Raw genomic sequence first — 27100 nt, 5'->3', positions numbered from 1 at the left:
TGTGTGGAAGAACGCGCGCGCACGTGTGTGTGTGTGTGTGTGTGTGTGTCACCGTGTACATCACTATAAAAGCCACCTGAGTGTGGTTAGAGCTGGAGTGCTGGAGTAGACAGGCACTGCCTGTAGTGCTTAAGGTTTTCTTGTGTGGTGAATGTACTTATGAGCTGAGCAGCAGCTATTACCAGAAAGAGATTGATTTGACCATTTGACAGCGGAGGGACAGTACCTTGCAGGCAGAGCAGCAGTGCAGCTTGAAAGGGTTTTGTTGCTTTAAGAAGCAGATGTGGTTTGGTAGTCAGAGCTGTGAAATGCATATATCTCACCAGATTCATGTTGCACTGAAGAAGAAGGTTTGAAACTACTGATGCATTGCCTGACTGCTGCTGTTTTACCTTAGGACATTTACCATGGATTCTCCTGTCAGCGACACAGATGATTTGGAAAACAACTCCTTAAAGTACGTGAAATCTGAACAAACAGAGAAAATGTGGATGCGACTCAGAGGAATGTAAGTTTTATAAATGAAATGTACAGTATGTAATAATGCCTAACTCTTGCTACAGAGTTTAGTATTTTTAATGAATGTTTTAAGTTTGACAAAGAAGTAGAGAAAATGCAACAGGATTTGGATGGCATTTATTTTACACTATTTGTGCATGGTACAGAAACACTGTTTAATATATCTTTTCTGAATGTTTACATATTACAGTCAACTGTTTTAAGGCTGCAAAAATATTTAACCCCTAAAAGATGTAGGTGTGGGTTTGAAAGAGCGTTATCAGAAAGCAGAAGCCTTTATTCAATTTTTTATGAATATTTTATAATGCACAGTTTATATTATTAATTAAAATACCTTTTTTAGTTTTGGTGGAATTTAGACAGACATTGAAACTACATTTGACTTAGCTTCCATTGTTATTCATGCATCTTTTGTCAACACTGAGCAGTTTTCACCTGAAAGAGAATGCCTTCACCATCTGTGCACTATTATTACATGATGTTTTTAAGCAGTGCATATAGCATATTTAGCTTTTCAAATAGGCCTTGGACTAGAAGCATGACCTCAATCCAAAACCAATTATCTTCCTTCTTGCATCATTGAAATCTCAGTTCTAGCAATGGTAAATGAATATGAAGGAGATGATATTGTGTCATGCTGTACAGTAGGTGCTTCTTTTCTACAAACATTTCTCTGCAAATGCGTAGCATTCTGGGGTTTTCCCTTCATTGGTTAAAATGTTGTGGATTAAGTCTCACAATCCTGATTTTTTAAGTTAGAGTAACATCCAGGCACCATATCCATCTCCAAAGAAAGCCTTACCTACAGTTTCACATTAAATATAAACACTGTCATAGTAAAATCCAAGAGAAGATACAAGTAGATCCAGAAGCCAAAACAAAACAAAAAAAAGCTTAAAACTGTGGTGTTGAAAATCTATTCTGCAAACAAAAATGATTTACAGTACTACATTTTAATTCTGATCAGAAGTTCCTCAAAAATATACTAATGAAGATCATGGTCAATTTGATAATAAAATGCAATTCAACATCCAATAATAATTGAAAATAGGCATTAAATGTTATTTTATACTAAATCTTATCTTATACTTCTCAATAAAATTTAGGGATATGAATGACATACACAAGAGCTGACTCAGTTATACACTTTGGTCAGTTATATCCTTTTTACATTAATGAATTGTAAATCTTAACTAGTTGTAATACACTCTGATTATAGTATTATGCATATGTGTTATTAATACAGAAAACAAGGTGGATATTTTGTATGGCAATGGATGTTATTACTTCCAAATACATTATTCCATTAAATGCCTCAGTTCATAACAGGCACTTTAATAGAATCAAACATTACATCACTCATTTCAAAATATTTGCAGTGTATTGCTTAAGCTTAAGTATGTAAGGTTACAAAACTTGTTTAAGATTTTTTAGTTTTAATTTACATATAGTTATGTATTAATGAATAAATCAATGAAGACGTGATGAATAATAAAAGTACTTCTAAAACAAATTGAAAATGAATTTTAATTATTTTTACACAAATGTACTGCATATATAAAACAGTTACTCTAGCCTGAAACATATTTCAGACACTTTCTGTTTTTCTGAGCCCACACACATACAGTTTATGTTACTTTTAACACATACATTTTTTGTTACTTTTGTGAAACAAAAGTGGAAACCAAGGGTTTGAAGTGTTTTGCAAGAATCAGTTTTAATGAATACTTTTCTTCTGGCATATGCAACCTTTTAAAAATGTTTCCCATTTTTTTTTTACTTGGCAAAAAGATAGAGCAAAAGAACATCTGTGGTGGTGGGGTGGGGGAGCTATTTAATATTGTTTTTACAGCTCATAGTTCAACTGAAAGTTTCAATTCATTATAATCCCCTTCAATTTCCCTTAGCAAGCAGTCATTGAGTGTAACTAAGAAGTGAAGCTGCTGAGAAACCAGCCTAGCCTGTAACCATGAATGAGCAGATCTGCAGGGGTCACTCACTGTCTGGTACTGATTCAAGGATTCCAAAACCTGAGCTCTGTAAGAACTATTCTGACATCAGTGAGCAACATTACTATTTTGATGCAAACTGGCAGTAATCTCATGCCTATCAATTCATAAAGTAAGTCTCGATCCTCTAAAGTAATCCTTGATGCCGTTATTGTATACATCTTTTTCCCATTTGGCCAGTTTTCCAGTGATATCAGTTTTGTGCGGTAGGTCCCAAAAAATAATTTAGATAAACTCGCACTTATCTTATCATTAAAACAATAAACATTTTTGCAGCTGGTACCAAGCGGTTTTAAAGAAACCTACAGTATGGCTTTAAATGTTTGATGCTCACCCAAAACTACTGAGACATCTCAATGAAACTAATATTGAATAATCAAGGATGGATTTTTTTCTGTTTTGTTTCAGAAACACATCAACCACCATTTAAGGTCCAAGAACACAAAAAATAGAATTGAAGTTTTACAAACCACCAGTGTATCAACTAGTTCTTTTCTGGTTCAGTTGATTTAGGATGTTAATTGACAGGATAACAATTACTCTATTTATTGTCAAGTGTTTCGTTTGCAGCCTGCTCCCTCACAGTAGACTCACAATTCCTCTTGAATGTTAGGCAATGGACTTTCAGTTCTGCCACTTCACACCACATAAAATGTCCTGGTCACTTTACAAGACTGCAGCAATTTGTCTTCACTTCATGGTTCACTTTTTGCTTTTAATAAAATTGTTTTACTTTCTTTTTCCCTTCAGTAATGCTTCAATGCAACTATTGTCCTATTTTAACCTGATCCCCAGATCATTTTCAAGTATAGGTTTTGTTCTTATAGTATAGTATGAAATGCCAGTGTTTTATAACAAGAAGAGTCTTTCCATTATTTTCTTTCGAGTAGCACAATAATGATTATTACTTTTTCACCTATTATTATGGCATTTTAACATATTATTTATTTATAATGTTAATTTAATTCAGCTTTATCTTTTTCTCTTACAGGCAGAAATACAAAAACACCTCCCAAAGGTAAGGCATAGCTTACAGATAGCTTTGCAACTGCTTATTAATCTTTGCCATCTTTGCAGTATTGAAAACAATTGCACTAGATTGCAGTTGCATTTTAAAATTACTTCTTTTGTATGCTGAAAGACACATAAATAAAGGCAGTAACATTTTCCGTGTACAATTCATTTTAAGAAGTCAATGTGTGAGTATTTTCTTTTGAGTTGCCTTTATCGTTCAAAATAATCACTCTTTCATTTATCAGAGAAAGAACAAGAGAAATTGTAGAGATCAGACACCGCTGAATGTCAATTCAGTATTGACTGAATACTGGTATTTTTTGGCATTTTTGTGGGAGAGTTGAAACTTTAACATGTAGAATTTTTTTTCTTCATGGTGTGGTTAAGATTCTTCTTCTTAAAGAGATCTTTTCATATTTATTCATCAGCTCATACTCAAATCAAATATTATCTACATATCTACAAATATGCACTAGTAGGGGTTGTATGATTTATATAAACTGCAGTATGTAGTGAAAATTATTAAGTAGAATTTTCCTACAAATATTGAAACTAAATTCTTGGCATATGAGATATAGTACTGGACATAAAATAGCTTTGTGCTGTTACTGCATGGCAGAACAGTTAAAATTATTATTAACATGAACATAAGTATAAAATTAAATAATTCCAGTTGTTTCAAAATGAATGCTTTTCATTCAAAAGTCACCTTTTTTGTGAAGTCTGTCCTTACCATGTCCTTGATCTGTATTCAGCTTTGGCCTTGCAATTCTGTTTGTGCATTCATAGTCAAATAACACAATTACAGTCAGTGATGAATAAAGCCCAACCAAATACAGTACATTAGACTCTGTCACGCACACTTAGGTATTCAGACAGGGATGTGACAACAGTTTACTGTTCTGTAGTTTCAGAACTGAGGGTATTAATGAGCCTGTCAACCTTATCACTGCCCCCGTTTTATATGTAAAATGGGCTTTTACAATATCCCTTCAAGTACGTTATGCATTGCATCCCCAAAACAAATATTGTATAGGGAAAAAAAAAACAGAATATTTAAAAGCTGATTCCAAGTTCTTTGTAAATATTTTAAAATCCCATTCTTCTAATTTTATTAGCTTTTTAATGCATAAGCCTACTGTAAAAAATAGTATTACTTCTTTCTTGTAAAGGTGTGTCTTATTTGACAAGGACAATATATGATTTATAATTACATTTCATCTGCTGCCCCATGGACCCATGGGAGGTTACACATCAAGAGGGGTTATAAGAATTGAAGAAAATCCGGAATTAAATTAGTTAACACATCAAAAGTAACACATCACATCAAAAGTAACTTTGCTTTACTATGTCTTCAGCCTGTAGCATTCACGCTTTTGAGATTTTAGCTGTAGTAGTGATTTTGATTAATCTGTAGTACATACTATAATTTGTCTTCTCTTTCATTATTTTTGACTTTTTAAATTTCACACGATTGACACTGCTTGCAAATGGTTAAGTAGCCCCCTTTCTTGCCACCCACACTCCAGCTTTTGGTCTAAAACATTCTGTTAATTATGAGGCCTACATACATTCAACAATTGTTAAAATCACCCTTTTAACAATGGCTCTTAATTTGCTTGTTATCCCACTCTCACGGTAATGCAGAAATAAGACCTTGTGTGCAATACAGCAACCATATGACACAATCAATCAAATCTTATAAATAATCAAAGTTTATTTAATCAAATGCACAACAGTACGGCATGCAGCAGTAGTTGCTGGCAATGAAATGTCTTTTTCTGCGAGCTCACAAAAATTACAAGAATCACATAAATCACAAAAATTCACAAAAACACAAAAATCACAAAACTGAGGTTACATTTTTTAAATTGAATAAAACTCTATGTGAGTAGAGCTGCTATATGTCCATGGTGTATGCAATATATACATGTAGTGCAGTTATGCTGAATATAGTGAGAATTGTGTGTCCATGTAGCCATTACAGGTGATTTGCTAAGGAGCTACAGGTTGGCTATTTAGCAGTCTTATTGCCTGGAGGTAGAAGCTGTTCTGTAGTCTGTTGGACCTGGACCGAATGCTTCGGTACCGTCTACCAGACGGTAGGAGGGAAAACAGTTTGTGACTGGGATGACTGGGGTCCTTGAGAATGGACCTGGCCTTCTTCAGACATCTAGCTGAGTAATTGTGGAGTTATTATTATCTCAGTGGAGTTATTATGATAAAAACTACAGCTTGCTGTACTGTAGTAACACAGTTCAAATTTAAGCAAATCTATAGGGGCCATATGGGCAAAAGCACTTTGTTAGTATTATGTAGGTTATCATAGGTGATTTTGATTAATAATGTAAAGTATTATGACATTACATACAGTTTGCCAAGAGGTTCTTGAATCATGAAGGAGTGTGATTCATTGGTGGAGTGAAATGCGTGTTGTATTCCAGGACAAAAAGTAATAAGAGTATTTCTGATATAGAACGGTCAAACAGCCTGTTCTCAGTTTAATGAAGTATCCTTAAAACTTTTAAATTAACGAGTACCAATTAAAATCTGGATTAAAACAATGAGTCATTTACCATTTCTTTATGTAACATTGCAGTTAAACATTAACATCTTTTTTTCTCAATAGATAAAGACAGTTTTCACATTTCATCATTGAACATAGAAAGTCATAGCTCAAAAAATGAATCACCAGCATTACAACAGCCAGGTAGGAGGGATAAGTATTTTTTTTTGTGACACTATAAAATGTAGAGAACCAAAAACACTAACTACAGATACGAAGCAAAAACAAATCCCCAAACCCTTTAATAGCTAATGTTTTGTTTTGTATTTTGATTGCTGATTGATTTAATATCTGATGTTTTGATAAATGCCAATTGATTGAGTGACCTACTAATTCAAAATCGAGATTCACCACAGTCTGGTGGATTAATCAGTCAGTTAAAAGTGAACATTTTCTATTAAAGGGAGGGAGGGAGTGTGAGGGAACCTGAACACCTTGAAAAATCCAACACAAACACAGGCACAGCATCCAAACCCAGCACATACAGTATAGCACCCAGGTCCAGAATTGAAACCAGGGGCCCAGCTGTACAAGGCATGTACGGTGATCCACTTGCATTTAAACACTTTCACCTTTCATATACCCCTTCTTAATATCTTCATTTTTTAATAAAGGACCTTATAATTTGGCATATTTTTTCAGTGGGGTCTGTCATTTTAACATTATTCTAAAAATGTATATTACTTTCCAAACCCAGCACATACAGTATAGCACCCAGGTCCAGAATTGAAACCAGGGGCCCAGCTGTACAAGGCATCAATGCCAACCACTACACCGCCATGCCACCCTACAGTTCATTGTATCCTATCAGTTGGAATTAAGTGTTGGAGAGACTCTACATTTTGAAGTATGTTGCTAAGGTATTGGCTGCTAACAATGTCTTTTTTAATCATATTTTGCTCAAATGACCTATTTTATTTTTAAAGGTAAAAATGAGTGTGCGTTCCTTCAAACCTGAATTAAAAGTAGATATAAAAATGATTGTTTGATTTTTCAATAGCAAGAGTAAAGAGTCAGGATTTTAAACCTGTTAGTTCATTCTACAGTATACAGTGTTTTTGATATTATACATTTTGGATGTGGCTGCTGTTAAGGTAGAGTATGGCCTATGTTTTTATCTTGTGTTAGATTCTTAATTAAATATGGAACTACCGTTAGGTTTAGGGTTTTTTAGGGTAATGGTTTAATGGTTTAGAGATAAGGAGATCTTAAGCTTACTTCTGTTTCATATGAAAGAGTGAACATTTTGAAAATAGTGTTTGACAATACAGTTGGAAAAATCTTTACTTTAAGGTAGGTTTGACTAGTTAAAATATATGGGTTGAATTTGTTTCTTTTGTTGACTTCAGATAGTTTTTGTGATAGATATTACGTTACGTCAGGATCTGGATTAAATTTAGATTTTACAGAAAAAAGGATACTTATACTAGAAAATAACTTTGGCGTATGTATTACTGTATATGATTGCATAATCACAATTATCAATATAATAACATTAGGTTGGAGAATCGGAGAACGGTGAAACCTCAACAAAAAATTTCTCAGTTCAGGCCCATACACAAAACTAAAAAGGAATCAGATTAAATAAAGAGAATAGTTTCCACGAAGGAACACTCTCAAAGTTATACGGACTAGTGGATCCGATGCTGTATTCTCTTATTTGCTTGCCTTTTCAGTGGCTTCCAAATGACGTAATTATTGAACTTTTTTTAGAAAATCTGAGTGAACCTCTCTTCGTTGTAGTAGGCAGCTATGAGGATGAAAAATAAATTTTGGAGATTTGGAGGCTATGGGAAACAAAGGTTGAGTATTGAACAGAGTGTGTGCTTGAACAAGTGATTTAATGTGGTTAAGCAGGGCAGCCACAGCATGCAGTGTTCCAATCACTTTTATTCCCTAAAATGCATTTCAGCATGGTGCATACTGATGCTACTGTACATACAGTATGTTTAGGATTTTACTGTATTACTCAGCTATTTTATGAGTCCTGTAGTTATGTGCTAAATTGAACTTTGTATATGATCTTTTGTGATTTCAGGTCAAATCTACAAATTCCTAAAGCCATCTTGAAATGCTTCAGTTCCGTGAAAAGAAGGTTATTAGTTTTTCCACTAGAGGCCCCCATGTATCTGTCCCACTGCAGTACAACATGTTTGTTGAGGTGGTTTGTGAAACAGTAGGACTGCTTGAACATTTTCATACTGTATATTTTTATAGATGAAAATTAAGATCTCTTTTCTAGAAAACAAAATAATGTAGCCTTTCCCTTTTTAATGAATATCATAGTAAGTTTACAGTTATTTCCAGGATGTTTCACTGTCGTTCATTTCTTGTTCAGCATTTGACAAGCTGTGCTCGTGTTACTAATAAATATTACTGGCTCAAGTTGTATCAGCTGTATGCCACTTTAAAAAAGTTAGCAGTTACTTTATCAGTTTGTTTAGACTATTTGTATTTTTATACATGCTTTTTGCAAACTTAAGCTACAGTAGCATCCAATTCTAAAGTACTTGTCAAATGGGCTTTATACTGTACTTCATTCATTCAAATTTTGTTGATTTTATACAGTAGGAGATTGCTTTTTCTACATTTCTAAGAGGTCACGGTTTCCATAAATATAATTATTAGTTCTTCATTAAAAAGGTAATACCATGAATTATAAACAGAAAAAAAATTAACTAGTAAATAACATATGTGAGGCTATTATTTATACAAAACGTAGATCAAAGTTCTAAACATATCCCACTTTGAACTTCATAAAAGTGTAAGTAAAATGTTCTCAAGATTGCTAGAGTCCATAAATCCTTCAGTTGGGTGCATTTGTCCCAGGAGATAAAAGAATGATTGCTTTCATAAAGTGAGATTTAGTAGAATGACAAGAAAGTATATTAAATAAATTGTTGGATATTTGCTTTTAAAATAGAAAAGTTGAGGGTAAAAGGATCAAGTGCTGTAAACTACATTGATGTGACATTTTAATATACAATACTATGCATCGTCTTTGAAGTTATTTCAGAAACCAAATTCTCAGATTATTTCTTAAAACTCTGCCAAATCCTATCTAATGCACTTTGTCTTTTTCCAATAGAACAAGTGATTTTTGAGTTTTACAGCTCCTATATTTTGAGTATTATGTTTTTTGTGGTTACTATAGTTTCTCAAACATTAAGTTAAACCTAGCCTACAGTACATTTTATTTCATTTTTCACCTATTTGGAAAAAATAGTTTACATCAAAAAGAGATCTAGTTAAAATATTAAAAGATAAAATAAATATGTCATTAACTAAATATTCCACATTCTTAAGATTAATATTTACTTTTAGTAAAGAAATATTTAATGTAGGAACTTAGGAATGTTGTTCCAGACATTACAGCACTTACAGTATATACAACTTCACAATACTGAAGTGGTTCCCACTTTGAAATTGAATTTTTGTAAGCTTAAATACTGTAGAGACTCTGAAATAGAAGTGCATATTAATTTATTTTTACATTAGAGCTTTCCAAACTTTTGGTTTTCAAATAAATAATGCCATATGATTTTTATGTGTATGCATAAAGAGGTTTTTTTAAGAATTTCAAACTTCATTTTAGAAAAGCTTTATATAATCATACAGTATATAAGTGCTTGTACAGTGCAAAAGTAACACAACCCCCTTTCCCTTCCTTTGCTCTGCTGACATTTCGACAGTCACTTGCTGGCTGCTGTGAAATATATGAGGTACTGTACCTAGTGAGTAGATTCTTATTTGCCTCTTTAGTTTTTAATGTGATGCTCAAGCAGTCCAGTTAAGATTCTGAAGCATCAACTAGAAATGAAGAAAACGCACAGGTGGTGTATGGGATGAAAATAAATCTAGAAATTTGAAAGAAATTCACTGCTTTAGTGAATTAAATTGCTGCACATAATCAAATCTTTAGAAATATACAGGTAGGTAAAATGATAAATAAACAGTGTCTGCTTTGCCACAAAACAGAAATGGATTGTGGCACCCTGATTCCACTTAATTGAAAACAGATCTTTAGAAGAACTGAATTTCCTGGACGATTGGAAATAAAACCCCCTTTTCCTTCTGGCCCAGTACTGAGTGTGCTATAATAATTCAATTAACCTCTCAGAGTGTTATTGCTTATCAGCATTCTTGTCCTTTTTATGATATATTATAAAAAATACTAGAAAATATGAAGTTTGTGTTTGATCACCATTTTCAATTTACCCAGCTTACTGCTACAACTTGTCACACACAGAGAAAATGATGACCTGCTACAACTTGAACTACACCCACCTACAGTATCATAGCTGTTAGTCATTTGACACACAGCTCCACAGTGCCTTACAGGAGAATTAACACTGACTGGATGAATGATGTCTCTCTCTGACAGAAGTTCATAGTCATCTTGTCATCTCCAGTAACTGTTGGTATGGGTCAAGGACAGCCTGACCGATTCAATCCCACACCAGCTCGGGCAGTGCTTATCATCAGCTGGGGAATCACAGTCACAAACGGCTAATTAAATGAACTTGTCCTGCTGTTAATCTGGTCAGGAACATGGCAAAATAAACAAAAATGTTTTTTTTTATTAAGCATTAAAATACCGTATTTTAATAAATTATGCTTTTTTGTATAAATTACAAATCATGGTTTGTTGCTTGAAATACAAACCTAGCACATTGGTCTGGATCTGCACATGTTAATTTACTATATTACAAATCATTTAAAAAGAGCAGACGTGAATAATTTTGAAGCCTGGAGTGTAGTGATTTTTCCATACCATTGAGCCAGAATGTTTTTATTTATTTGTTTTACAGAGCTGGAATCTGCCACACTCAAAGTCACATTTCTGTTAGAACCAATGTTAGCAGAATTAACCCACTTCTATACATGACATGTACTGTACTGTATGATCTGAATGGATTTAATCATGGTCTATGTGGTAGTGTTTTGTAAGTTAAGCAAATTGATGTTGTAGATTGATGTGCAGTCCTTCCCTAAATAATGCATTCATCAGTGATCTTTTGTTTATATTAATGGTCCTGGTGGTGAAGAGATTCAGTAAAATATTGATTTTCTTTCAAGGATGGGTCATGTCACTATCTGACTGTGCTCATGATTCCCCTTGCGGTGGCATACTGAGATTAATTGCCAATGACTCTCTCATTTCCTGGCGAAACATCCAGTCCCATGGCTTCCTAGGATCCTGCAGATTCTGCTTCTTACAGCACTAATCCTCCTGTAGGTCACTGCAAAGCTTGTGTAAAGATGAATGACTTGATGGGTGGGCAGGTTGAAGGAGAGTTCCTTATTCTCCCCTTGTGGTACAGGGATATTTACTATTAGACCTAGCAGAACTGAAAATTCCAAAGTATCAATGTGTTCTGAATTCAGTATTTTTTCCTCAGACATTTTCCACATGATACAAGTTTCCTAGAGAAGAAATGAGCAAACACCGTTGGCACATTCTTCTACATACAGTACTTTCCCCCATTTCTACCATAAAGAATATGTATTTGCAGCAGAGGTAAATTAAAAACACTACCTATTTTTGAATTACCATGGATACATTTATCTGTGGTGTCAGATTTTGAATTACCATGGATATATTTATCTACGATGATATCTACGTTGTTAGTCTCACAACTATCATGACACACAAGCCAAAAATGTATGAATTTTGGAAAATCATTAAATGTTTTCTCCTTCTCTGCCAGAATGTGAGGCTGAAGCTCAGAAATAGACCATGTTCTGATTAGAGTAATTTTAGATATTGTGTGGACTCTAGATAACGGCAGTCACAGATCTAAAAACAAAAGGAGTTAATACAAATAATTCTTGGTATACAGAGCCAGTGGTGCATACAGTATACAGTATATGTAATGATTACATGGTTTAGGGAAGGTCAGACTGACAAAATTGCAGTGTCCCATGTAATTAAAGTATTTGTAGCAGGCTTGGGGAAATTTAAAACCATTTAACTAGCAAAAATAGTATACTGTAGATTGTAATTTAACATAAAGTACTTTGTAAAAAAAAACCATTCCTTTTAAGAAGAATTAATAATTCACATCAAATAACATAGGGAAGTTTTCAAATGAGAGGCCATTTTGCCCCTTTTAGCTCATTTGGGTTTTAGTAGCCAAGTAATCCAAGACTCTTTCAAGCCATTTATTGAAAAAAGTGACGGTAGAAGTTGACTTTAACAACAGGACTGAATAGCTTGTTCCAGACTTGTTCCAGAGTAGACATTATCGAGGCTATACTAAAAATTTAAAAGATACTTATTTTTTCTACCACTTATCATGAGGAAATTGTTTAAGGCTGTGTATTAGTAAAAAGGAACTTTCATCGGAAGCTACTGTATATCCCTTATATCCACAGAGGAAGTGTGTGGGAAGAGTAGTGATGTAAAGTCTAATGTTTTTACAGTCAGATTTCTCCTTCATGCATTTTTTCTCTTCAACCTACAACATTTTGTCCACTTTCAGTCTGTAAGAACTGGCTTCTTTCTCTGACCCTTGTATCACAAGCAGACGTGTTGCTTTTGTGTGCTGTTTCCTGGCAACTGGATGCGATAAGGTCTTTTGTGGAAGGGAATTCGAAATCGCGTTTCTTTTAGCAATTATTCTGGCTTCTGGCTTTTAAAATAATTGCCATAGGTTAATGAAAATGAAATAATATCTAAAATAACAAGCTGACTCACATGTAGACTTCAGTGTTAGGGATTGGAAGGTTCATTCAAGTCTGAGGTTTACCTGCAGTTATTCTGTGGGACACTATTATCTCCTGCATAAAGAACTTTGTTCTGATAGTAGTTAATTGCCAGCTTCAATAATTTTGCAAATTAAAAGCAAATTATCTTCAAATGTTTTTTTCCCCATACATTGGTAAGATTGCTCAGAGATTACCATAATCAGTTAGTTTATTATAATTAGTGTGTGATTTTCAGACCACTTTTTTAAAAACACACTAACTTGATTGTCGGCAAGTGAAAAGACAGTTTTATGCATCTTTCACGAGTGCAATTTATTTCAAATAGTTTTGTTGACAGAGCTGTTTTAACTGTGTTCCTGTGTTTTGTCGTGCCTGCTGTTGACAAACTGTAATCCCATTAGTCAACACAAAAACAGAAACAGCTGTTTAGAGCTGCTGATAAATGTTGACTGGCACAGGATTGAAGAACAGGTGCCAGGAGTCTGAGATCTTACTGTACCTGGGCTTTTCAGATGAGAGGAGCATGACCCAGACTAACCAGTGCCAAGTGTAATTGGTCCCATGGGCCAGGATATATGCAGAGATGGCTTTGACCTTTTTAACAGTCTAAAGGATGGCCTGGATGTGACACATTTCCCTTGTCCTGTGCTTGATGTTTTGAAAGCTTTTGAAACTTAAATTAATCTAAATCTAAATTAATAAGTATGGATCAATAGCATAGGGTGGATGATGATTCATTTTCTGAAGTAAAGTTTTAGGGGGTGTACTTCACATCTATTTCTCAGCTATAAGGCAAAATAAAGTTAGTTGCATTTCCATGCTGTTACACTTGGGCTGAAGCATATTTCATGTTTCAATTTCATATTCATAATAATATTGACGTGTTACCATGCAATTTACATTGTTGAATTTGTTATTGGCTTAGATACTTGGTAAAATTAAATAGTTTGGCTACAAAAAATAATGATCCTTTTAAGTAATTTTTTACCCAACTACAATAATAAAGGCAATTTACCTCAATCTGGCATTTCATAATACTTTTCTAAGAATTCGCAAAGGGAAAATTTGTAATGACTACTGGGGTTGACTGCAGTGAGAAACCTACTTGGATTATTTGTCTTGGTTGGAGCATTATTGTACTCATTTTACTTTAATGTAGTGAAATATTTGTTTTCCTCATAGTGGCATGTACTTTTAGCAATTTTGCAGATACTTAAAATATATCTTATCTATTTAATATATAATACATTGTATTTGAATTATTTCCTATAAATCAGATGCTCACAAAAACATTCAATGAAATTACTGTATGGTTTATTTAAAAAAGCCAACATTTCTAAAATTATACAAATCTGAATGAATCCCCAAATATGTTGGGGGCATATCATAATTACCCTCAAATTATGACATTCTTTTATTACTGTTAAAACTAAAATTAAAGTAGTTGCTTTTTTGCTAGCTACAGTAAACAAAAACAAAGTAATAGATTTGTGCCCAGGTCCCTGATAGTTCCTGCTTAAATACAGCCTCATTTTCCTTGGATAACTTGAAAAGAATGTCGGACTGGAGTCTTTGTCATGGGATTTTGCAATTTGTGTGTATTTGGTATAATTTGATGTGGCAAATGAACAATTTAATTCAAAACTGATTAATGTAGAATCTCCAGCCTGGGTTGCAAATTATTCATCTTGTTGTTTAACATATTTTCATGTTTTCTTCTGGCAAAGAAATCTAGAGGATCAAAGAGTTTTATCATACATTATCTGCATGACAATGAACTGGATTTCCTAAACAGCTGTATACTAACTCCTTGAAAGAGAAACTGATCATATGAAACATATATTATGTCATTATGTATTTTCAACTGCATTTCAACAAGGTGCTTTTAATTACAAGCAATATTTCAGATGTAGGTGATAGTACAGTGGATAGTACTGTTGGTATGTGGGTGGAGCACGCAGTTTCGAATGGCTGTGCAAAAATAGATCCTCTTGGTTCCATCAATGCTATTTTTAAATAATGTAGTAATAATATTGTAACATAATGTAAATATAATACAAATAATAAGTATATTAAAAAAAGTATTTAACTCTGTTGCAGTTGGTCTTCACAAATAATTATTTAAATATCAACATCAATTAAAAAAAATGAGTTTCAAAACAGTAATTTCTATGTGGTTGTCATAGAAACCTGCAGCACCATATATGCAGGATAAAAAACTGGTTGTATAGCCAAGATAAAATTATTAATAATAAAAAACAATTCCCCTGTGACCAAAAAGAGAAGAGGTTTGAACCTTGGAATCGTTCAACAAGAATTCAAGTCAGTACCAACTGGCAGTGTATTTGAAGCAACTGCTAAAGCAAGAGACTAAACAATCTAATACCTAGTCTCCCAACACAGCATAACCCAAACCACTCACTGTGTACTACAAGCACACAAGGCTGTATGGGTGTCTAATATAACTGAAGTGCAAGCTAGAAAAAGCAAACCCTGAAGTTTTTTAATCTTCATTTTTCCATGACATCATCTGAAAGATTTGTAGTTAAATACAGTCTTTGGACTGTTTCATGCCATTTCTGTCAGAAAGAGGAAGAACAGACCTTTGAATTCTATAGAAAGAATTCGAATGTTAAAAATTGAACTGTAGATCAACACTCCCGAAATGTGGCCCCAGATTTAAGATTTCAATTCACGTTTTGACTGTGGTGTGGGTGAGACAATAGCTCTTAAATAAATGTGAAAAGTAAATCTCAAAAGTATATTTTACAATGGGCTAGTTAAAGCTTGATATTGGTCACAAGTTGAAGCAGACAGCTTTATTACCTTTCAGGTGGGTAGGTGCGTCAGCATGCATAGTCTGCAAAGGAACAAGTAATAGGTTTATTCCATGCTGAAAAGGAAGAGAGAAAACACGTTTCGACTGTGAAGCCTTTTTCAGGTGTGAGGGTCCAATCCTTCAATGCTTCATACAGTTTACTATATTTGAACAAACTGCAGATGTGCTGTTCACACACCTTATACCTGAAAAAGGCTTCATAGCCGAAACATTGTGTTTTCTCTCTTCTCTTTTCAGCATGGAATAAACCTATTACTTGTTCCTTTGTTTATTACCTTTCTGTGTGAAACTGAGTGTTAATGTGTTAATGATAAACAAATCAGTGATGATAACTATTGGTGGAGAATTGGTCTCACCATTTTTACAACATTTTTTTTTTTACATGATACAGCATTGACATCAATGACTAAAACAACAGATACAGGGTAGAATATACCCTGGACAGGACACCAGTCCATCACAGGGCACAGACAGTCACATCAGGGCCAATCCTCCCAGAAGCCTTCCAGTCTACCAGTCTTTGGACTGTGGGAAGAAACCAGAGCACCTGGAGGAAACCCACATGAACATGGTGAGAACACACAAACATACAAACTCCACGTAGGTAGCATCACATGTCTGGAATCGAACCCAGTGCTCCATGGCAGCCATGTTAACTACCACACCACTTTGCTGCCCCACTTCCATACCAATACAATTCCCGTAAACAGACTTATGTAAACCTTTTTCATTTTTTTGTTTACCCATTTTCTACAACTCTACATTGCAAGTGTGACAGAAGTAAGATTCTTCAGATAACATCAGTTTGCTTACAGACTTACTGGCATACAGTAACTTTGGGACAATGCTTCATATACTCTATTTGAACAAACTGCAGTTGTGCTGTTCAGTTCACAGTTTACAGCAGCTCTTTCATCGTCTGAAGATAATTGTAATTGATTTATCAGTTTTACGTGATGCCTAACAGTGTCAAAAGCTATAGCTGCTGCTGTTTGGAAGTATTCCCTTCTACGTCATGACTAATGGTTAATTAGGCTTGGGTCTTTCATGTGTATTTCCTGTCAGTTAGCACCACTGCTGGAGTGAAGGGATGGTGACAAGATACACCATGCAATTTCATATCCTAACTGTTGTTTCCTTCTCTAGGCCAATGCTTCTATGCAGTGTGATTAAAATTGGTAAAGCTGTGTCTTTTATACATGTAAATATCAAGTTCAAGATCACATTTTCTACCAAAAACATGCTGCCACACTTTTTATGATTGCATAGTTGGCTGGTAAGGGATAGTGGGCAAAACTAACATAAGGACTTAGTACATAGTACAGCAACTTATCATACTCAAACAAATTAATTTGTCAGCATTACAGTTTTAGTAATTAATGGTGAAAAAAAATATTTTTTATTTTTTACTTATTACAGTATAGTATTGACTAACAGATTACTTTTATTTAACTGAATAAGTAGAATAACATAATTGTGTCTTTGCATCTACTAAAACTTATGTGAGTGTGATAAGGTATAGTTTATATGTTGTTTTGATTATACTCATACTGTAGTTGAAACTTTAAAATAATACTGGTTCTGTAAACACTTACTGTACAGAGTTTTATATAAAGCATAGCTACTACTCTGATAGATTTATATTTATTTCATAATCAAGACTCTACTGTATGTATAACACAATTGAGTATATGACCTCATTTAGCATTCCACAATTTGCTGTTGATTTCTTTTTTAATTCTTAATGTTTGTACTAATTATTCATTTACCATGGGAGACGCTTTTGTCAAAAGCTCCTTTCAGTTATTAGAGTGTGAGCTGTGAATTAACAAAAGCTGCTGCAGTCCCTTTTCAGTAGATCCTCAATTTGTATGTCTTACAAAGGATGACGCACAGTGTGCCAATGGTAACACCTTGTAAGTCAGTTGCTAGCTATAATGTGAACTTGTAACAAGCCCATTTGTCTCATTTTGGAAGGTGTGATATTTCTTTTATAGCTACACATGAAAGAAAAAAAAGAATTAATGTATTCAAAAATTAAATCCTAGCATTTCACATTTCAGTCAAGCAATATTCCTATGTTCTGAGACATGGAACATGAATGTTGGTTGTTTTTCATTTTAGGCCCTTGTAGTTTGGAGTTGCCGATTTTCACTTTACATACTGGCTAACAGCAGTGACTTTTGTTGTGCACAGGAAGAATGAGGATGGATAGACAAGATAACAACACATGCTGCAAGCCCAAGGCATTGATTGATAGAGTGGTATGTCTATCACAGGTGTTTCTACGTGCCTGTATGAAGTTGCACTTTGCCAGAAAACCAATCTGACTGACTAATCCTAATTTCTCAGTGGCACCTGAGGAATTTTAGAAACTACTGGTCTAGACATTTGACCAATCAGATACATGAACCTGCACTCAAATCAACCACCTTTAATGGCTGAGCCACTCAGGAGCCACAGTAAGCAGGTTTATTGATTATGATCCATCCATCTATTTTCTGACTTCTTATTCAAATTTAGGGTCATGGGGGAGCCAGATATTATCCCATCAAGTAATAGGCACAAGGAAGGATATACCCTGGATGGGTCTCCAGTGCATCACAGAGTACACACAGACAAATACCAGACATACACACTTACACCAGGGTACCATGACAAAATTACCCAGAAGCCATCTATCCTACCAGTATGTCTTTGGACTGAAAACTGAGGTACAGTATTTGGCAAAAACCAATGCTAGCACATAGGAAACATACAAACTCCAAGTAGGTAGCACCTTAGAAATTGAACCCAGGGCCCTAGGACCACGTGGCAGAAATGTTAACCACGGCACCAGTGTGCCACCCTGATGGGCATTATGATAGTGAAAAAAATAGTACTGCAGGTATGTTTTTCTTTTCAAATTTAGATGAACTGTGTGGTTGTATAGGAGTTTGGAAATTACAGACCTGTAAGGTCTTTTAAAATATTTCAATTAGATTTTACGTATGTTTCTTTTTAGGCTGAAAAAGGTAATAAAGGCATAAATAACATTTAGAGTGCATATTTAGATATTTCTGCAATTCCATCAAGTAATATAATAGTTTTATTTATGATGTCTGACCACAGCTGGCACAGTTGGCACTTTAACCAGAGATGTTGAGGTTGTAGGGATCATCCAATGCTCTGGGCAATGAGTTTTAAAGAGTGAGCATTTGGGAGCCCCAATTCACGCATTATCTGAAACGAAAGCTCTCAATAAAGGCACTATGTTTTGCAGACTGTTGATTCTGACTGAAAAATCAATTTTTTTCTAAACTGGAAAAAAAAATGTTTATTCTAAGTTTAAGTACAAGTAAAGTTCAGTATCCTTCCTCACCCATTAGTAATTTTTCACATTTAGTCATGTTTTGTTGTTCATTAGATTTGTTGTTTGTTGATTCATTGTTATATACAATAAAAGACAGGTACTATTTTATATATTTGCAGCTTCTTTATTTTTGTGTAGTTCATATTAGTTCTTGAGAACATAAAGGCTTACAAACGAGAAGCTAAGTTAGTAGCTAATTGGTCCAAGGAACTTATAGAGCTGTTTCTCAAAAGAAGGTAGAGTATTACCTTTAACTAGGTAGCTTATTCTAGTCTCCGTTAACACGTCTAACACAAAAGTGACTCCTGTTCTCAGTTTTAAATGTATTTCCTCATAGCTTCCACTTGTGCCATCTGGTTCATGTTTCATTGTTGATCCTGAAGAAATGCTGTGCCCTTGAAGATTTTGAAAGGATGCATCAGGTACCCTTCTATTCTTTTTTATTCAAGACTAAAATATTCAGTTATTTAAACTTGTCAATGTAGGACATACATTTAAACTCAGGGCTGTATCTGGTCATTGTTCTCTGGAGAGATTCCAGAGCAGCTATATCTGCTTCTATCCTATTGGCTGTAAATGTATACAATACTCTAAATAAGGTCTTATTAGCATATAGTACATTTTTAAAACATTATCTCTTTATTTTCTATCAACACTGAGAACTAAATATCCTAACATTTTGTTTGGCTAATTTATTGCAAAATGTATTGTATCAAATAATCATTTTTTTCCACATTTACCTTCTTCAAGAACAGTATTTCCCATCTTGTATTTACAGTTTATGTTTCTTCTACCTGCAGAAGGTAATATACTAACTACCAGCCTTGATACGTTAAATGTCATCTGCCAGGAGTTTGAACTTGAAGGTTATTGAACTTTCTTTGGAGCTTCTCCATTGTTTGCTAATCCTATTTTGGTAATATCTGAGGATCTGACTAGTTTACTTGTTGTATGAAAATGTTGACTGTTCATATAAATTAAAATCAGCAGCCCTAATACAGATGCCAGTGGTCTTCCACTAAATTGAACACCTCAGTTTTAGAATTCACTGCTTATCTGTACTATGTTTTCAATCCTTTAACCAGTTTTCATAATAAAAACCATGGGTACACACATTACATTGAATGTGTACCCCCAACAATCTATATATATATTTTTTTTTTGTGCATAACTTGAAGTTGTTTGGATGCAGGTAGGATCTGAAGATAGATTTCCTCTTCTTGGCTCTTCTAGACAAGAATATTCCAGACCTGATGCTGCTATTGATGATCCAGGTCTGTCTTAGCAGTAAAAATGAATACTTCAGGTCTGGTGATATATCTGGTGAATTGCTTCGAATGAGTCTTTATTACATGTACTTCAGTTCATGTACTTCAGTTCTTTCACTTTTGGAGTCTTTTAATGGGAACCACAATGGGTGGGTGGTATTGAAGTGGAGACTTTGTGGGGTGTAGAAATGTCTCTTTTCTGCATTGGATTTCTGTACAAATTAAAATAAACAATGGTTCACATGAAAATAGTGTAGCCGGGTAATGGCAGAAGTGAGGGAATAAATAGCATTGTAGAAAGATCAGGAAATGTGTGTGAGTGGATAACATATTTCATATGGAAAACTGAACAATGCAGTGGAGTAGATGAAAATAATGTTACTGAGAAATTACTTAAGTAACAGTGTTATTAATAAGACTGAGAAAATGTGTAAGAACAAAATCTAACATTTACACGTGCAGACAGTGCAGTATGTGGTTGCAGCTGAGGCTCATTTAAAATGCAGTTATAAGAAGGACTGAGAAACAGCTTAAGAGAGATCCTGGAGAGAGGCAGATCACAGAACCTTAGAGAGGGAGAGGAAGCCACTAACCATCCATATGGCTAGCTTAAAGGGAAAGACACTTGCATCTATAATAAGAGTAGACTGGTTTAAATATTGGTTTCAGATGGTAGGAATAGTTGGCTCTGAGGCCAGCCTAAGAGGTCCTAGTGCCATCAGTTTAGGTGCAAGGTTACTTAGCAGACGGAGGTGTAAAGATTTAAGTACAGGTAGTAGCAGTCTCGGTTGGTGAAGTGTCAGACAGTTGGTAAGGTAAAGATGGTGGAGTGGTACTGGCAATAACAGGATCAACAGAGAGGGTATCCTGTTACTACATGTCAGGGTTCATTTTCTCTCCCTTATACCCCACAAGGAGTTGGTTAACATCAGATGGTAGGGAGCAAAGAGATCAAGGTTCTCCAGTAGGGGAATATTAGATTCTACTGAATGTTAAAAACTCGAGAGAGGCTTTGAGTAAGGGAGAAGTAATTGTTATTCAGTAGGTCATTAATATATGCTCAGAGTGAATGAGAACTAGGTTCTCAGTTATGGAGGTGGAGTGGATTAGGGAATATCCAGGAAGGCAGACTGATTAGCTGAGTGGCTTTGAGAAAAAGGATCAGAAAGTGGAGAAAGAAAGGTTAGCTCACTCCAATAGTTGGCTTCAAGGGTTAGAAGTTCTGGTCTAGCCAAAGTAAAAGGAGCAGCAGCTCTCGCAAGATACCATCCTAGTGCCATATTTTAGGAGTTAGGATCTGGCAGCTCAAGTAGGTTTAAATACTACAACATGAGACCAACCCTTCTCTGCTCCATGCGAGATGAATGTTAAATACAACAGAGTTCCCAAACTCCGGAGGAAGATTAAGGCAGGGTTTAATCAGGTAGATTGAAGAAGTTACAAAGTTCTGCTGTAAGTGGGAGGCGGCTGTCAGCGCCCGGAGCTCTGATTCCGTGAAGTGAAGAGTTAGGGATGCTGCAGTAAGTAGTAAGTCCTTTGAGAGCAAAAGGCAGTCACAAAGGAACTTACCCTCAGTTGGTTACTGAAAGTGTAATAACCCTGGTTACTCAGCAGGTAGCCAAGTATTTTTCAGAATGAAACCAGAAGTCAACAGACTAACCTTGGACGAGGTTAAGGTTAGTCCAGAGCAAGATTACAGGGAAAAAGGCTCAGAATGTTAGAGCTATAATACACCGTGGTGAGGCAAGAGAATGAAACCTAAGGCTGGAAATATGTGAGCGAAGGATTAAAGAATTATATCGAGTGTGAAGCTCAAGGGGAGTGAGATAAGGTTTGGTTAAAGAAACCATTCACTAGTTCGTTATACAGTTACTCATACTTCTAACCTTTTCAGGTTAGCTGAGAGTTTCCATGAGGAGGAGAAACAATAACATCAGAAACTCTATGAGGATTGTATGTCTGATAACATCAAGCATAGGTTCTTTCCCAAGGTTATACCCTGTGATTACGGGAACCTGGGTATCCCAGAGATATGTAAGGACAGGACCATTGTAAAGAATCCCAGAGGCAGGCTGCAGAAACTCCACAGTCCTCAAATTTGTATGTGTAAGCAAACTTCAAGCAGATGGTGCAGAATATGGCAACTGACTCAATTTAGATCAGATGTTACAATAAAAATACATCATATCTTATGTGATATCATAGTCCTGTCTCAAGAGTGCCATATTTATTTGTGGGTCTCATCCATCTCAGATCCTAATGACTTAATTGAGACAATTAAGTGGGTGATGAATTCAAAACAACTTTTTTTCAGGTTTTAATTAGGCACTATTTGAAAGGTGACTCTAAAACCCACAGGAACCAAGCACTAGTGGACCAGGGACCTCTTGTCATGCATCTGATCCTCCAGAATAGTGCTATTTAATATTTCCATTAAATTACATTTAATAGAAACCAAAAAATTTAGTTTGTAAGTCAGTGGGTATTAATCCTATCTTGAGTTACTTAATGGTTTTGTTAGTGGCCTGTAAATAGCATGTTTTGTTTCCTTAAGTACAATTGATAGAATACTGTATGGGCTTGGAGATGTACATTAAGTGCTTCTAGTACCTGTAAGATGTCTGCCTCATCTATGGTAATAATATTTAATTTAGCCTTCATTGCAACATTCTTTTCTCTCTCTTTGCTTAGCAGTTTTTCTACTTCTTTAATTTTACTTTACGTTCGCAGCTGTTTACCTTTGTATGGACCATACTTTACATGATCAATATGCACAGCACCTTTTGGATCTTAACCTGCCTATTTTGGATTTTGTTTATTCTTTGGATGGTTCTACCTTGACTAAAGGGAGAAAACAAACATATTGTTATAGACTTGCGGACCCATCTGGATTTGTCACTTACAGTGCTCATGAGAATAAACTCCAGCAACCACCACTTTGCAGCTTCATTTACTTAAAATTTTCCCTTTACACTAAGCTGTTCATATTATTTAGGTGTTATCCACTATGATTTTTCCTTAAAACGCTTATAAGTTCGTAGAATGCATTGTATCTGCTTGCAATACTCTAAAATAGATGAACATCTGTATAGCATTCTCTTTATTGTATTGGGACCTAGCTAATAAATCACTGTTGCTAAATTCAAGAAGATTTTTGTTCTTTCCCAATGTGTGGCATTGATCTTTTTTTAAGTGCATCACCCATCTGTGTATTCCTGAAACTGTATCGCATTCAGCCATTGTTCTAATACTCTATTTAGTATGTCTTCAAATTGAAAATGCCGCTACATTTTAAAAATATATTCCAAATTATAAACACATTTTGTATGGTAGAGTAGTTGAATGGCTATCCATGGAATAGTGTGTATTCCAGAATCAAAAATCCTCATTATTCATGTTTTAAATATTGCGTAAAGTCTGAAATGTTTAGGTGCAATTATGTTTCTCATTTCTTGTATGTTGCTATTGACGTCCATGCTGTTATACATTCTGTGTCTAAGGTAATTACATTTTACTTTGTATTGATTTTGTTGCATGACCTTTGATATTCAGCAGAGCTCCATAGCTACAGGCAGCTTGTAAGTAACAACATGCTTGTAAATTGGCATTTTGGATTTTTACTGTATTTTAAAGATAATTTTTCTGTGATTAAAAATACAGAATCTTCAGATATATTTTGACAAATACAATTTTGTTTTTCCATTAGTTGGTTAAATGCTGATATAGTTTTTATCTTCTTTTAATCTATAAATGTCTTAATGCTGCCATAAAAAGGCCAGTGCATTGTCTGAATTTGTGAATGTTTCTTTTGGTTGGCTATATGGTATATGCTTAAATGGAAAGACTTTTAAGAGAAATGGAAGTGTAAAAATCAAATACCAAGAACCATTGGAAAAATATATAAAGAGAATATAGCCTACTCATCCTTTCCATCAAGATGAACGATTGCAGATAGGAATGAGATACAGTACCTGGGACCATGAATGCTGCACAGCATTTTGCTGTTGGCTATATGTTGTCCTAACATTCACCCTGTAACCATTTCTCATGGTGTAGTGTTTAACGTTCTTCTTTCTTCTTGTTCCCTATTGTACATGTCATCAGAAGACAGGACAGAAACATTCATACACAACACCTTTGCTACAAGTTTCATTCAGCTATAGCTTTAGCAAATGCACTTATCAGGACTTGGAATAAGGAGTGCAAATATTGTTCAATGAAAAATCTGTTTAATACGTTTAAGACTTAACTACTATTTATATGATTTCTGTTGGTTCATTTTTTAACCACAGATGCACTACCACACTAAATAATTTGAAACTGAAAATTCACCTGACAGTGACAGTTCATCTGACATTGCCAAATAAAAAGTTACCACAGCTTGGTGGTAGAGCTTAGAAAATGGTGTGTGAACATTTACTTAAGATTTCAGACGCATTTTTACACATTTTCATGTTCTTTAAGAACCAAACCCTTTTAGTGAGAATACACGTTTAGGACCATGCATTTTGAGGCACAGTTTTGACTTGCTTGAAACAAAATGAATAATATATCTCTTGAGCAGTTTGGAGATTTGAGTTATTTTTTTCCCCAACAATTCAGAAATCTTTTAATCTTTTGTTTTATACAAAAGATATCAAGCATTTATTTAAAATGTTTCATATTATAATTTAAAAAACTGTATTTTCAAAGTGCATATTCATGAAAGTTTTATTTTTAAATATTGGGGGAGATACAAAACATTATTTGACCTTCCTGGTCTTGATGCATTCGGTCTATGAAAACAAAAAACATTTTCTCTGATAAAACAAGGTTTAATCTGAGTGTGGTTGATGACCAGCTCTATGCCTATCAACACAAGAGAGCAATTAGCAATTAGCTGGTAAGGTTTTGGACTTGTCGGTTCAAATTCCAGTTAAGACACTGCTGTCTTGAGGAAGTTACTTATTACTAAATTACTCTGGTTAAAATACTTAGCTGTACAACTGGCTACAAAAGTAAGTAAGATTTGGACAAAATCATCTGCCAAATAAATTAATAGGGCCTGGATTAGTGGAGCAGGAGTGATAGTGTGGGGTACAGTTATTGCTGAGATTCATTTGAGAATATGTTATTCAGGATCTTCTTAATGTCATCCACAACAGTCTATTTTCCAATATGGCAGTGCACTACCCAACATACCCAGGGCTAAACAGGCATGACTTTATCCACCTAATTTTCATAGTTACCCAATATGATACGAAACATACACCTATTTGTGTGAGTTGGGTTGTTATTTTCAGCAGTAACATCCTAAACCATAGGCGATTGCGGGGTTGTAGTTTGAAGTTTCTCAACTATTAGTAGGCATCTGTATCCTGTACAAGTTTTTATGATTATCCATTTTGTCACAGCCAATCCACAACTGTGTAGACTGTTTTCTTTTTTGTATCATATTGAAAAACTAAAACAGGCAGTGAATGGCTCATCTAAACATTCATGGAACTTAAATGATTTCAGTCACATATTATTTTGTGTCAGTATATAAGTAAAAAACACCAACAAACATTTTGTTTTATAATATTTAAACAATAATTGTAATATAATATTACAAAACTGCAATGCAAGAAATGACATGCAGATTACTTCTTCTAAGATGTGCTTAATCATATTATTTAGTCCATCAATTAGGGTCTGGAAAACTGAACTGAGAATTTTCAAGACTGAAAAAGAACTGGGGTTGTTATTGCAGAAGCACTATGTGAAATCATTTTGTACAAAGCTATATACAGTAAGTTGTCCTGGTCAGTGGGTATCCTCTCCCTGTCATATAGCCATACATTCTGTCTTTTCATTTAATGATAATGCAGATCAAAGCTGTCCCAAACATGCTCGCCTTGTCTTGCTTCTGCTGACAACTTTCTTTTAGATAGTGCAAGTCTAAAAGTCAGTCCATTATTTTTACGATATTGAGTTTCATGTTCTTTTAATGCTATTTGCCTAATTTACATTAAGTATTTAACCAGATGTGTCCTTTTCTGTGGAACTTTGTTAAATACGTTGGCACTTCTATGCATTAAACCTCAAAAACAAATCACTGCATTGCAATTTCCATTTTGGCACTTCTATTTCATTTGCTTTTTAGCATTGTGTTGTTTTCTTTACTGTGACTCAAATCAATATCAGTATCAGTATAAGTACAACTACTCCCTTACTGACTGGTGCTCCTGCAATTTGAGAATTCAGTCTGGTGGGTGTAATGGTGCATTTACTCAGCCCAGCAATGAGACATGAGTTGACTCAGAGCTCAGAAGTGCTTTGAAATTTTCCATCTCAATAATGTGCAAAAGCTAATTATCAACAGGTGACAAATAATGTTGCAAAACATGCAAGAATAGCAGTGTTGCTATTGTTGAATTTTATGGATTTTTAACCACACAGCACGCTATTTCAAACCTGATCACTCACTTGATTAGAAATAAAACTACAATATTTTTTGTCATGGGAACCTTCCTACGTACAGGGAGTGCATGTAATAGGAAAAGAAAAACAAAATGACTGAAATCATAACATCCTTGACATTTTCTGCTAATTTGAAAAGGAAAAAACAGTTTTTTAATCAGGCCAAGATTATTAAAGAATATAATCAGGTCAGTGCTATCAACCCATTTATATTTAATGAAAGCAGTTCTCGTGGCGATAAATGAATAACAATGGTGCACTTTTTATTCCTACTAAGAACCTTAGTTTATAATACTGGAATCTGAACTGGATTAGTTTGGATATGGAACTCCGCAATGAATTGCTAAAGTTTCTTGTAACAATCTTTAAAGCTGTGTCGTT

The 27100-nt window shown here is 34.6% G+C and overlaps 1 protein-coding gene across 1 annotated transcript in view; it reads left to right on the top strand.

Annotated features, from left to right (window-relative positions):
• Positions 1–27100, top strand: part of pde1a (phosphodiesterase 1A, calmodulin-dependent) — a 114402-nt gene that overhangs the window by 44577 nt on the left and 42725 nt on the right. The window contains exons 3-4 of the mRNA XM_088605170.1: positions 398–508; positions 3520–3546. Coding sequence (XP_088461296.1) covers positions 398–508; positions 3520–3546 — 138 coding nt within the window. The remainder of the gene's footprint in view (positions 1–397; positions 509–3519; positions 3547–27100) is intronic.

This window comes from Lepisosteus platostomus, chromosome 14, assembly GCF_059453375.1.
Source record: "Lepisosteus platostomus isolate fLepPlt1 chromosome 14, fLepPlt1.hap1, whole genome shotgun sequence".
Taxonomy (NCBI): Eukaryota; Metazoa; Chordata; class Actinopteri; order Semionotiformes; family Lepisosteidae; genus Lepisosteus; species Lepisosteus platostomus.
This window is presented reverse-complemented; position numbering and strand designations above follow the sequence as displayed.